The sequence below is a fragment of the Schistocerca gregaria genome, chromosome 9 (assembly GCF_023897955.1).
Source record: "Schistocerca gregaria isolate iqSchGreg1 chromosome 9, iqSchGreg1.2, whole genome shotgun sequence".
NCBI lineage: Eukaryota > Metazoa > Arthropoda > Insecta > Orthoptera > Acrididae > Schistocerca > Schistocerca gregaria.
In genome coordinates this window covers 158,686,739-158,701,977 of record NC_064928.1, presented here as the reverse complement: position 1 = coordinate 158,701,977, position 15,239 = coordinate 158,686,739, and the positions used below count along the sequence as shown (strand labels likewise).

Sequence of the window (15,239 nt, the reverse complement as noted above, 5' to 3'; positions counted from 1 at the left end):
TATAGCTTATGTCCATTCTAAAATTTATTAGATAATTGCGTAAAAATCTGAAGTAAATCTGTCAAGAACTTTTCCACATTTCTGCAAAAATGTTTCTCCTTTATATGGCCGATATATATTGATTTAAGATATATACACTCCTGGAAATTGAAATAAGAACACCGTGAATTCATTGTCCCAGGAATGGGAAACTTTATTGACACATTCCTGGGGTCAGATACATCACATGATCACAATGACAGAACCACAGGCACATAGACACAGGCAACAGAGCATGCACAATGTCGGCACTAGTACAGTGTATATCCACCTTTCGCAGCAATGCAGGCTGCTATTCTCCCATGGAGACGATCGTAGAGATGCTGGATGTAGTCCTGTGGAACGGCTTGCCATGCCATTTCCACCTGGCGCCTCAGTTGGACCAGCGTTAGTGCTGGACGTGCAGACCGCGTGAGACGACGCTTCATCCACTCCCAAACATGCTCAATGGGGGACAGATCCGGAGATCTTGCTGGCCAGGGTAGTTGACTTACACCTTCTAGAGCACGTTGGGTGGCACGGGATACATGCGGACGTGCATTGTCCTGTTGGAACAGCAAGTTCCCTTGCCGGTCTAGGAATGGTAGAACGATGGGTTCGATGACGGTTTGGATGTACGTGCACTATTCAGTGTCCCCTCGACGATCACCAGAGGTGTACGGCCAGTGTAGGAGATCGCTCCCCACACTATGATGCCGGGTGTTGGCCCTGTGTGCCTCGGTCGTATGCAGTCCTGATTGTGGCGCTCACCTGCACGGCGCCAAACACGCATACGACCATCATTGGCACCAAGGCAGAAGCGACTCTCATCGCTGAAGACGACACGTCTCCATTCGTCCCTCCATTCACGCCTGTCGCGACGCCACTGGAGGCGGGCTGCACGATGTTGGGGCGTGAGCGGAAGACGGCCTAACGGTGTGCGGGACCGTAGCCCAGCTTCATGGAGACGGTTGCGAATGGTCCTCGCCGATACCCCAGGAGCAACAGTGTCCGTAATTTGCTGGGAAGTGGCGGTGCGGTCCCCTACGGCACTGAGTAGGATCCTACGGTCTTGGCATGCATCCGTGCGTCGCTGCGGTCCGGTCCCAGGTCGACGGGCACGTGCACCTTCCGCCGACTACTGGTGACAACATCGATGTACTGTGGAGACCTCACGCCCCACGTGTTGAGCAATTCGGCGGTACGTCCACCCGGCCTCCCGCATGCCCACTATACGCCCTCGCTCCAAGTCCGTCAACTGCACATACGGTTCACGTCCACGCTGTCGCGGCATGCTGCCAGTGTTAAAGACTGCGATTGAGCTCCGTATGCGACGGCAAACTGGCTGACACTGACGGCGGCGATGCACAAATGCTGCGCAGCTAGCGCCATTGGAAGGCCAACACCGCGGTTCCTGGTGTGTCCGCTGTGCTGTGCGTGTGATCATTGCTTGTACAGCCCTCTCGCAGTGTCCGGAGCAAGTTTGGTGGGTCTGACACACCGGTGTCAATGTGTTCTTTTTTCCATTTCCAGGAGTGTATTTAAAAATATGTACCCTATGCTGCTCTGCACGTTTACTAGAGTATCGTGTGTTGAAATGAAATGTTTATATTAATCTCTCTGCTGTGTACTATATGTCTTTGGTGCAAGTGTGTTTAAGGAAACTACTACAGGAAGTTCTACTGAAAGAGAATTGAGAAACAGGCAACAACTGAAGAAACCAGAGTGCCTCATTGAAATTATGCTGGTTCAAATAAATGAGCCGAAGAATTGTTCAGAGGCTTTTAATTCTGTAAACCATGAACACTGGAGAAGAGCAATGGATGAAAAAATGACTTCATTGAAAGAAAATGCTACGTGGACTTTAGGACCTCTGCCACCAGGCTGTAAGCCCATGACAAACTGTTGGGTTTACAGATTAAGCGTAAGGCTGATGGTAAAATTGACCGCTATAAAGCAAGACTAGTGGTTCGTGGATTTTGTCAACAAAAAGGTATTGACTATAATGAAACGTTCAATCCTGTTGCTAGATGCAATTAAAGAAATTTTGAGTGTTTGTGCCAGTGAACAACTTTAGTTGGCACAATTCGATGACAAATCTGCTTTTTTTGAATGGCTTCTTAAAAGAAGAGATATATATGGAGCAGCCTGAGGGATTTAGTGATGGAACTGATCAGGTTGTAAACTTCAAAACAGTTTATATGGACTAAAAACATCTTCAAGGTGCTGGAACCAACGGTTCAAGGACCCTAATAAATCTTGGGCTTGTGGAAAGTAAGGCAGATCCGTATTTGTTCAATCAAGAAAACTGCAATGACAAGTTGTTGGTAGTTCTGTATGTTCATGATTGATTAATATCTGCAAGTAAGAAGAAGGAATTGAAGTTTCCCTAAGGGAAATTTAAGATGAGTTTAAAACTACTGCTGAGCCAGTAGGATATTTCTTGAATATTAATAATGTATGTCATGATAATGGATCAACAGAGGCTAATCAAGAAAATTATGCTAAAGATATTCTTCGACAGTTTAACATGACAGAGGCAAATCCTGTGTCAACTCCAATTGAGCAGTATTGGCAGCCAAATGAGTTAACCAGTGATAATCCAACTAATGCTCCATATCAAGGAGCAGTTGGCTGTCTTATGTATTTAGCTGTTGGTACAAGGTCCAATATGGATATATGTCAAAATTTTTAGAGAATCCTCGAGAAAATCACTGGCCTGTGGTAAAAAGAATCCTAAAGTATATAAAAGTTTCAATGTCATTGGGTATAAAATATGATGCTAGCCATGCAAACAGAAGACTGGAGATATATACTGATGCTGATTATGCCAGTGATCCAGCAACCCAGTGTTCAGTTAGTGGAGTGGTTGCAAGATCTTGTGGAGGAGCACTTACCTGAGCTAGTAGGCAGCAACATTGAATATCACTGTCACCAACAGAGTCAGAGTATGTGGCTGCCAGTGAAGGGACAAGAGAAGGAATATGGCTATCTAAGCTCTATGAAGAAATTCCACCACTAGAGAGTGTTCCTGTTCTTCTGGTTGACAACGCAAGTGCTATTAAACTGGCCAAAAATCCTGAATTTAACAAGAGGTTCAAGCATATTGATGTTTGCATGCACTACATCTGTGAGAAGATTCAAGAAGGCCAGCTAGCCATTGAGTATGTACCAGGCAATCAGCAAGCTGCAGATATTTTCACGAGACCATTGTCACATGTCTGGCTTAAATATTTAAGATCATTAACTGGAATCTCTCTGTGTGTACTATATCTATGTCTTTGGTTGGAGTAATAAAATAAAATACATGTGTCTTGTTACAGCAACTATGTTGTGTGTAAGCTTTATGTTGCGCCCTGTAGTTCTTTCTTCGAGTTTCTGCAATATCGTGCAAAAATCTGAAGTATTTAAGCGCTTAAATTTCTCGTCATGAGTAAAGCAATGGCTACACTCATACCTGACATCCAAGCACCATGTCTGGCATCATAAAGTCGCAATGGAGGTAGGCAGTATCAGGCAATTCCCAGGGTTCAGTATTAGGTCCTATGCTCTTTTCATTGTACGTAAATGATGTGTCGTTAGTCTCGTCCTACTGAAAATACCACATGTATGCTAATGACCTACAGTTGTACCTAAGTGGAAACCTATAAACCTGAAGACAACTATCGAGAATCACAATACAGACCCATGTGTGCTATCAGACTGGGTGCAGGGTGTCGAAATATCGGGAATCCCTACCATGTTCAACACTAAATGTGATAAATATCGCCTTCTCACCTTCAGCAAAGAGTGTAGGATTAACAATGAATTAAAAAGTGCAAAAAGCAGCCACACACCATCCAACGAACGTGAGTACACGAATAGCTAAGCAACAGCTAAATACACACGAAAATAACTGGTTTCCACAACACTACCACAACCCCAAGTACACACTGCTGACATACGAATTTCACCTTTGAGTATTTGTTTACTAATAGCAGCTCACATGGTTGCAGATGACATGATGTTCGCTAAGTAAAAAGACAGCAACAGGAAAAAAGAGCACAGAAAATATGTCACAAATAGTGCCAATAATTGCTTAAAACATGCTGTAGCATACAATAATTAAGATAGTATGAATATAAAACTATATTTCAAAAGACGATTTGTAAAAATGCAATAATGCTTTTACTGTGTTTGTACAATCTTACCATTTTCTGCATGTTTTAGATTTTAAAAAAACCACTGATGATGGTGATATTTTTCGCCAAAACTAGTTTGGGATAATAAAGAAATAAACGAATAGCAAGGTGTTTTGCGTCAAGGCGGACTCAATTTGTGATATTACTGTTTTTCTATGCAAGGAGAAAATATAAAAATGCAGTAAATGAAGCAGGCAAAAAGGAATATAAACGTCTCAAAAATGAGATCGTCAGGAAGTGCAAAATGGCTAAGCAGGGATGGCTAGAGGACAAATGTAAGGATGTAGAGGCTTATCTCACTAGGGGTAAGATAGATACTGCCTACAGGAAAATTAAAGAGACCTTTGGAGATAAGAGAACCACTTGTATGAACATCAAGAGCTCAGATGGAAACCCAGTTCTAAGCAAAGAAGGGAAAGCAGAAAGGTGGAAGAAGTACATAGAGGGTCTATACAAGGACGATGCACTTGAGGACAATATTATGGAAATGGAAGAGGATGTAGATGAAGATGAAATGGGAGATATGATATTGCGTGAAGAGTTTGACAGAGCACTCAAACCCTGAGTCGAAATAAGGCCCCCGGAATAGACAACATTCCATTGGAACTACTGACGGCCTTGGGAGAGCCAGTCATGACAAAACTCTACCATCTGGTGAGCAAGATGTATGAAACAGGCGAAATACCCTCAGACTTCAAGAAGAATACAATAATTCCAATCCCAAAGAAAGCAGGTGTTGACAGATGTGAAAATTACCGAACTATCAGTTTAATAAGTCACGGCTGCAAAATACTAACACGAATTCTTTACAGACGAATGGAAAAACTGGTAGAAGCCGACCTCGGGGAAGATCAGTTTGGATTCCGTAGAAATAATGGAACACGTGAGGCAATACTGACCTTACGACTTATCTTAGAAGAAAGGTTAAGGAAAGGCAAATCTACGTTTCTAGCATTTGTAGACTTAGAGAAAGCTTTTGACAATGTTGACTGGAGTACTCTCTTTCAACAAATTCTAAAGGTGGCAGGGGTAAAATACAGGGAGCGAAAGGCTATTTACAATTTGTACAGAAACAAGATGGCAGTTATAAGAGTCGAGGGACATGAAAGGGAAGCAGTGGTTGGGAAGGGAGTGAGACAGGGTTGTAGCCTCTCCCCGATGTTATTCAATCTGTATATTGAGCTAGCAGTAAAGGAAACAAAAGAAAAATTTGGAGTAGATATTAAAATTCATGGAGAAGAAGTAAAAACTTTGAGGTTCGCCGATGACATTGTAATTCTGTCAGAGACAGCGAAGGACTTGGAAGAACAGTTGAATGGAATGGACAGTGTCTTAAAAGGAGGATATAAGATGAACATCAACAAAAGCAAAACGAGGATAATGGAATGTAGTCGAATTAAGTCGGGTGATGCTGAGGGAATTAGATTAGGAAACGAGACACTTAAAGTAGTAAAGGAGTTTTGCTATTTCCGGAGCAAAATAACTGATGATGGTCGAAGTAGAGAGGAAATCAAATGTAGACTGGCAATGGCAAGGAAAGCGTTTCTGAAGAAGAGAAATTTGTTAACATCGAGTATAGATTTAAGTGTCAGGAAGTCATTTCTGAAAGTATTTGTATGGAGTGTAGCCATGTATGGAAGTGAAACATGGACGATAAATAGTTTGGACAAGAAGAGAATGGAAGCTTTCGAAATGTGGTGCTACACAAGAATGCTGAAGATTAGATGGGTAGATCACATAACTAATGAGGAAGTATTGAATAGGACTGGGGAGAAGAGAAGTTTGTGGCACAACTTGACCAGAAGAAGGGATCGGTTGGTAGGACATGTTCTGAGGCATCTAGGGATGACAAATTTAGCATTGGAGGGCAGCGTGGAGGGTAAAAATCGTAGAGGGAGACCAAGAGATGAATAAACTAAGCAGATTCAGAAGGATGTAGGTTGCAGTAGGTACTGGGAGATGAAGAAGCTAGCACAGGATAGAGTAGCATGGAGAGCTGCATCAAACCAGTCTCAGGACTGAAGACTGCAACAACAACAATGCAATCACGGACCAAATGGAAGAGTTCCTAGATAATATGATTATCTAAATTGCATGTAACTGCAATGTACAAGCAGACATCAGCATCTCTCCATGTCCTACAGATATATAGAAAGCTCTTCCATTGGGCCTGATAAAGAAACTTGTAGAAATATTTATACTTCTAAGTACTGAGAACAGCTATGTTATCCTTCAAGGCCTTTCTCAGGAACTCTCATCGCACATGAAGCTGGTTATGAATAGCTATGTTTGTTATACCTGTGATGTTCGACTCTTTGGTCGTATGTAACTACCATATACACAACTAACCTGGCTGCGTTCAGATTTCCACACCCTCTATCTTATCTACTGTCCCTCTAATCTCTCCTCGAGTTTAACGCCCTTTTCTGAACGATGTGGCATCGTGTCCTGATACAGGGTAGAAGGAAGTAAGGGGGTTTGAGGTCAGTCTGTAATTTCCGAGCGGTGACTAGCAAATGCAGAAAGACAACTTCCCAGTGCAGGGAACTTGGTGACTTGGATCAGCGCCAAGCACTGTCAGAGGACACCTACGAGAGGCGCGGATTTTGGAACTCGACAGGACGCTTGCAGCAGGAAACTCGTGGAATTCAGTGCTCTGATTAACACTATTTATTTGCGATTAGACTAACTATTACACTGAAGGCTAATTCCAAACAATAGAAAAATCAAAGAAGGCAAATGGATGCACAACAGAAGGGTGTCTGAAGCCACTGGAGGGGGGGGGGCGTTAAGAACAAATATGAGAGCAGCACTTCAAGTGAGGGAAATAGACATGTCGGAAGTTACTGAGGCTTGCCACGAGCGACACAGAGTCTGTGCCCCAGCGACCTGACTGAGAACTGGTCTGAATATAAAAACATGGGTTTTTACAGAATCGCGGCGGCGCACCATTTCTCCCTTCCTATAGCCGACCCACCAAACCACCAGCACTTAACAAGCTTCGGCCAATCTGGCGAGTCGTTCTGCCAGGGCGCCTCTGGCCAACCACATTTAGATTCCTCCCATACTCCTACTCGGTATGTAGGGGTGCTTCTGGATTTCATGTTAACGAATTCCAAGTTTGGAAGCAACAGCGTTCAGCTGAACGCTACACGTCACTGCCACTCCAATTATGGCCAACAACAACAGTATTTCACATCACTTGGACCCATCCTCCATAAAAATGGGTGCTGTGCTGTTATAGTAGCACTCTAACCAGTGCATAGCCACTGACGTTGCAGTTCTCAGGAGCAGGTATCAAGCTTGCTGAATCTGCTAACACGTACTTTTACTTGGCCATCTTCTACGGTGACGCCTTACAACAACGTCTAGGCGGTGGATGGAGTTAGCACTTAATCCCCTGAAGTGAAACTTCTCCCCTGGGACAGCTGTGCAGAGCGTCTGCAATTTGCACCGATCTATTGTTACTATTTACCTCTGGTAACCTAAACGCTACAACTTTTGCCTGATGTGTGTATTGTGTCTCTGATTTCCTATCTTGGAGTGCCCTTGATGGCTCCCAGCAGCCTGAAGTGTAACAACGCACAAGTCATTAAGTGATTAATATACGACAACGGCAAGAACGCACGTTCCCATCCGAGCAAAATCCTTTCTGTCCCACTCCATCGCTCATCCACTTTCTTGAAATTCTTCTCAGCGACTGGTACCCAACTCTGTAATACCTCCCATGTTATATTACAGAATTAAATGCCTCCAGCTACAGAACATAGGTAACGAAACATCTACTAAAGCGACAATAAAATTATGATTATACCCGTAAGCACTCGTTACCCTTGCTCATCTCTCATTCCAACCTGATCTTCCACATTTCCCAGTATTCTTAACTAGTGCAATCTTCTTAAATCCCCCTTCCCCAAACCTGCTATACGAGGACACATCTGTTTAGGAGACCTATAAATCTTATCTGACACTGTCATTCTTGTTGTCACCGCCACATCGCCACATGTATGGTCATTATTATTATTACGTCAGTATTATCATTACTATTACCAGTAATAGTAGCTGCAGCTGTACAAGTTAATGCCAGTATTACCTTTCTTGGTTCTTGATATATATATATATATATATATATATATATATATATATATATATATATATATATATATATATATATTGCATCACCTCGGTTCCGACAGAAAATTGGAATAGAGATCAACATAAACATCATTTCTGCCCTTTTTATTTCTCATGAAAACCACACATCGCAGGTTGTACTTCAGAGATGTGGTCGGGATTGCTGCATACACCGGTACTTCTAATATCCTGTAGCACGTCGTCTTGCCTTTGGGGAGAGCTAATTCTTTTAAATTTAAATAGTTGGGGTACCCTGTCATTTATCATCTTTTGGGGGTTTACAAGTTCATTTAGGAACTGTTGGTCCAGATTGTCCCACTCCTCAACGGCTATTCGGCGTAGATCCCTGAGAGTGGTTGGTGGGTCACGTCGTCCATAAACAGCCCTTTTGAATCTGTCCGAGGCATGTTTGATAGGGTTCATGTCTGGAGAACATACTGGCCACTCTAGTCGAGCCAAGTCGTTATCCTGAAGGAAGTCATTCACAAGATGTGCACGATGTAGGCGCGAATTGTCGTCCATGAAGACCAATGCCTCGCTAATATTCTGCCGATATGGCAACACTATAGGTCGAAGGATGGCATCCACGTATCTTCCAGCCGTTACGGCGCCTTCCACAACCACCAGCGGCGTACGTCGGCCCCACATACTGCTATCAGAAACAGCACGGAACCTCCACCTTGCTGCACTCGCTGGACAGTGTGTCTAAGGCGTTCAGCCCGACCGGGTTGCCTCCAAACACGTCTCAGGCGATTGTCTGGTTGAAGGCATATGCGACACTCGTCGGTGAAGAGAACGTGATGCCAATCTTGAACAGTCCATTCGGCATGTTGTTTGGCCCAACAGTACCGCGCTGCATGGTGTCGTGTTTGCAAAGATGGACCTCGCAGTGGACGTCGGGAGTGATGTTGCGCATCATGCAGCCTATTGCGCACAGTTTGAGTCGTAACACGAAGTCCTGTGGCTGCACGAAAAGCATTATTCAACATGGTGGCGTTGCTGTCAGTGTTCCTCCGAGCCGTAATCCGTAGGCAGCGGTCACCCACTGCAGTAGTAGCCCTTGGGCGGCCTGAGCGAGGCATGCCATCGACTGTTCCTCAACATCACTTTCGTTCATTTCGAGACGCCTGGACACTTCCTTTGTTGAGAGCCCTTCCTGACACAAAGTAACAATGCGAACGCGATGGAACCGCGGTGTTGACTGTCTAGGTATGGTTGAACTACCGACAACACTAGCCGTGTAGCCCCTTTCAGGTGGAATCTGGAACTGATAGGCTGTCTAATAGGCGCTACTTATGCTTGGTTGTTTACATCTTTGGGGGGATTTATATACGAGTAAATACATAAGTGAAAGGTCATTAGCAAAGATCTCTTGATCGATTTATTTATTTCATTTTATTTATACATTTATTTAAGCTGATCTAATTATGAGCATCAAGCCCTCTCTTGCATCGGATCAGTGTTTCACATATACTGTATATATTACATTAGAGTTACCTAAAAAATAACAATTTTAGTATGACAACTAGTATTAAAATGATTTGAATCTCTGCAGTGGCGGTATGAGTAAATTATACTGACTATGAACCAGTATATACATGTTGGCGTTATATATATATATATATATATATAGTAGCAGAAATTTTTATATGTATTAAAAATATGTAACCCTTGTCCTTCTGAACGTGCATTAGAGTACTGTGTGAAAAATCTCAAATTAATCGCTCGAAAACTTTTCGAGATTTTTCCAATAACCTTTCCCATTTCCATACTACATACAAATTTATACACCACATATTTTAATGAAATTTGTAGCTTATGTACACCCGAATGTTTATTACAGTATCGTCTAAAATCGTGTAGTAAATCGGGTAAAAACTTTTTGAGATTTTTGTAACAATGTTAAACAACGACGTGCCTTTATATGCTAGTGTAAAAGTATAGATATAGATTTATAAGAAAGAAAGTGTCGATAATGAAAAAGAAATCTAAAGGAAGTTTATTTAGTGGGAAGGGAAATAACACGGATAACAAAATAAGGTTGCTTAGTCCACAGGAAATATTGGACACTGTCATCTTGTCAGATGGAATAAATAAATGAAGTGTATGCTGCGCTCGTTAAACTTGGTTAAGAGGAAAATAAGTCCTGCAGCTTATAGTGAAATATTTAATCATAAGTCACATATACCCAACTTGCTCTGTACTTCAGTCGGCTTCGCAGTATCGCAGACGATATCTAAGCTTTTCGTATAACTTATTTTTATTTGTGGTGGGCAGAGAGAATACCGGTTGCTCCCTCAGACCTGTGAGCTCACTATATGGGCACTATCTCGCAGATGAAGGGCAGCTCCAAGTTGCAGCGCACATCGTTGTAGGTACCCAAGCCTGACAGAGCCAGACATTGTTCGGGCTGCCCCTGGTCCAAGTTGCTTGGTTCGTTAACTCCCCACACCTGGAACTCCATGTCTCTTAGATGCCTTCCTGTAAAACATAAACAATGTACCATCCTTAGAAAAAACTACGCAAACCTACTTGTCTCATGAGCATCTTGCGACAGAAACGAGCGAATAAGAAAGAGAGAGAGACAGAGAGAGAGAGAGAGAGAGAGAGAGAGAGAGAGAGAGAGAGAGAGAGAGCAGACAGAAGGGGGAGCTACAGTTACGACTGGATGAGCACCTTCTCAGCGTAGAAACAAATCTTGACACTGTTTTAAAATCAAAAGAAGTTTAAATATCAAGGGGGCTATAATATGTAGTGCAAGCAAGGAAGCCTTATTTGTAATATACTGAAGAGCCAAAAAAAAACTGGTAACGTGCCTAATATCGTGTAGGACTCCTGCGAGCAGGCACAAGTACTGTGACACAACATGGCATGAACTTGACTAATATCTGAAGTGATGCTGGAGTGAACTGACACCATGAATGCTGCAGGGCTGTACATAAATCCTTAAGAGTACCAGGCCGTGGAGATCTATTCTGAACAGAACGTTGCAAGGCGTCCCAGATAGGCTCAATAATGTTCATGCCTGTGGAGTTTGGTGGGCAACGGAAGTGTTTAAACACAGAAGAGTGTTCCTATAGCCACTCTGTAGTAATTCTGGACGTATGGGGTGTCGCATTTTCCTGATGGAATTGCCATCGGAATGCACAAAGGACATGAATGGATGCAAGAGGTCAGACAGGATACTTACGTACGTGTCAGCTGTCAGAGTCGTATCTATACGTATTCTATCTATCTCTCTATCGCTTGCGACTTGTCCCGCGGTGACGCAGGGTCGACCATGGTTAAACGGATTTGGCATGTTAATGTTAAGGGGTGGCCGGATGACCAATCTGCTGCCACCCCATACCCACTGGGATGGAATTAGTGTACCCCAGCTGTCTGCATCGAGTGTAAATGGTCAAATAGCGTAAATGTGTTCCAAATGTCTGCGAGTCATATAACTGAGGCGGGACTTGGGGATCAGCCCGGTATTCACCTAGTAGGATGTGGAAAACCACCTAAAAACCACATCCAGGCTGGCCGGCACACCGGCCGTCGGCGTTAATCCGCTGGGCGGATTCGACCCTGGGCTGGCGCGCCTGCCCGAGTCCAGGAAGCAGCGTGTTAGCGCTCTCGGCTACCCTGGAGGGTGGAGTCGTATCCAGACATATCAGGGGTTCCATATCACTCCAACAGAATACGCCCCATACCATTAAAGAGCCTCCATCGGCTTGAACAGTCCCCTGCTGTCATGCAGGACCCATGGATTCATGATGTCTCCATATTTCTGCACCTCCATTTTGGAACGAGACTCGTTCGACCAGGCAACGAGCTTCCAGCCATCAACAGTCCATTGGCTGACGGATCCAGGAGAGGAGTAAAGCTTTGTGTCCTGCAGTCTTCAAGGGTACACGAGTGGGCCTTCGGCTCTGAAAGCCCATATTGATGATGTTTCGTTCAATGGTTCGCACGCTGCCACTGATGTCGAATATTTGCTGTTTTACCGGATTCCTGATATTCACGGTACATTCATGAAATGGTCGTACGGGAAAATCCCCACTTCATCGCTGTCTCAGAGATGCTTTGTGACATCGCTCGTGCACCGACTATAACATCACGTTCAAGCTCAGCTGAAGGTTGACAACGTGCCATTGTAGAAGTAGTAACCTATCTAACAACCGCACCAGACATTGTGGTGTTATACAGGCGTTGCCGACCGCAGCGCTGTATTCTGCCTGTTTATATATCTCTGTATTTGAATATGCGTGGCTGTACCAGTTTCCTTGGCACTTCAGTGTAATATAAGGGCGATCAAAAAGTTTCAGTTATAGTCTCTCATACCACCCTGATGATTATAACAAACCAGTTAATACATGTTGCGTTGTGTTTTTGTACTTCTACCCAATGTGATACTGGATCAACTTGTAGCCACTCATTTTATCTTGAATGCAAGCTGCAACTGAAGAAACTGTTATGCATTACATGTGAATGTACATTATAGTGCTCACATATCTGAAATACACGTATACGCTGAAATATAAATAATGGCGTTAAATTCAGGAAACATAAAACAACTCTATATTTTTCACAGAATTGTATAATTCCTTATTTGATTTTGTTTTCTGCCCAAGCGGAAGAGCAAGACTATGTAGAAATCTTGGTCCTGTTAAGCCACTGGGAGCGTTTCACAAATGTGGCAAGTGGGATTGCATTTGGCAACATCTGTGAGGATGTTTCAACAGTTTCCTATCACGGAGAAAAAGACTCTGCCCGGCCTTTTGCATTTTTGTCTATAAATAACACAAAATCATTTTATGTGTTCACAATCGTTATCACTAATGAATATAACTGTGTGTCTCGATCGCTATTTATATTTTTTTTCTTAAAAACTACACACCTTAACGTGTTTCTGCCGCAGCCACCACAAGAATCTATGAGACACATAAAGTAAACGAGAAATAACATTTATACAAGTATTACGATGACACTTTCATAGAATAATACGAAAACGTATATTTAAAATATAGGTACACTGTGTCTTGTCAGATCACACGTACACTTATATGTGGCACCCGAGTATGGTAATAATACTAAAGTAAACTAAAGTGAAACTATAATATTATAAACGATGTTTGTCTCTGATAGGCTTTATAAAGCGGATCGCTGACTATGCACGACGATCACAGAGCCAAATATACTGCTCCTGGTCTGAGATTTTACTTTTGAAGAAAGAGAGCACTTGGCGCGCAGTCTGTGAGCGAAAGAGGACGGAGTATGGAGTTTTTGTGGTGTGCTCTGTGAAGCCAAGTGTTAGATTATAATGCAGGGAATACGAGTACATGTAGTTTTGGAAATAGAAACGTTGAAGCAGAGTCATCACACAAACAAGGTAAACATGTTGAATAATTATGACTTTCGTTTTGCCAGCACTTTACTATAGGTGAGTTGGCTGATAATTGTCAATAATTGAGTAACACCAGAATGTATTTAAATAGATTTGATGTAAAGGCTACTTAGGTATTTCTCTTTTGTAATGTTTCTAAGATTTCTTAACACAGGTATATGTAATATGATGGTTTGTATTTATGCTTTTTTATAGATGTTAAATAATACTTGCTGTATAAATCTCATTGTTTGTGAATCAATTAGTAAAAAGGATACAATTATTCTGAGTAATGTTGAATTGTCAGACGTTTTGGGAAGCCAGACATAACTTGGAATACAATTTTACTAAAAAGCCAGTGTTAGTAATTCATCAGAATCAGTACCACCTCCCTGATCAAGTCATATATTTTTAAAAGACATTGGATTTTTCTTAAATGTTTTCATTTATGAGCCAAAAGTACTTCATGTACATTTCAAAGTATAACCGCCAGCGTTGCACACTTCTGAACCTGTAGCTAGTATATTTAAATTTTTTTATGAGAGAGCAGAATATATCGCATTCTACCGTTGCTGCTCTAGAGATAATGCAATATACTTTGTTTGTTATCTGCACAGGGACCAAAGTTATCAGTTTTGAACAGGACCAGAGGATCCAGTTCCTAAGGGGCTGAATGTATTTTGCAGAGACTTTTTTCCTTTATTGGCATTGAGAGTTGCATTACCCAATCAGTTTGTACACGTTTTGCTAACAATAACATAGAGTAAGCACACCACTTGCAGTTACAACATGCTACATGATAACTCCAGTTTTGTATATATTCTACATCCGTTCATTCATTCGATAATTATTTAAAGAAAGTTACACTTGGCGACAGCTCTGCCAGTCGTTTGTTTTGTGAAATCTTTAATATTAAAACAGTCAGGTATATATATTCTGTTCTCTCAACCACTCTGTAATAGTTATACTTCTTTGGGCGCAACCCACTTTATTAACATGTAAAAAAAATTTCCACAGTTCATCGGCAGTCTTATCTCCACATTGCTTTTTCATTGATTTGGTTGTTGAATATCTTTTTTCTTTGGCTAGTACTCTGCATATGATTTACGATTCCGCGCAAAAGTATTAAAATTCCGGGATGTAATCTTACAATTAAAAATACCAAAATGGACGACTTTCCCATTGTTGACAACAATGTTGCGAATGATAGTAACCACTCAGCGGGGCTACAATTGCAAAACACGACAGAACACGTGAATTCAGTTTCCCAAAATAATATACCGTTTACTGACAGTATGATTTCACCGAGTTTACCATCTGCTCAGTCTGTACATTCCAGTATATCGAAAGACGCTGAGGTACAAGAGGTGCGACAATAAAGTAATGAGATTGATTTTCTTTGCAAGATGTGGCAACCCTGTAGGCTTGTGTAGGCACAATATCTTTGACCTTGGTGTATAAGCTGTTTCTAGTCCAAGCGGCACATCGATGCAACTGTTCAGCCATGAGTTGTGCTGTAATAGATTAACATGTGTTTGTGT

The 15,239-nt window shown here is 42.2% G+C and overlaps 1 protein-coding gene across 1 annotated transcript in view; it reads right to left on the bottom strand.

Moving 5' to 3' along the window:
- Positions 1 to 9,708: 9,708 nt before the first annotated feature.
- LOC126292134 (C-type mannose receptor 2-like) overlaps positions 9,709 to 15,239 on the bottom strand; it is a 110,855-nt gene continuing 105,324 nt past the window's right edge. Inside the window, exon 6 of the mRNA XM_049985971.1 lies at positions 9,709 to 10,814. Coding sequence (XP_049841928.1) covers positions 10,648 to 10,814 — 167 coding nt within the window. The 3' untranslated portion in view covers positions 9,709 to 10,647. The remainder of the gene's footprint in view (positions 10,815 to 15,239) is intronic.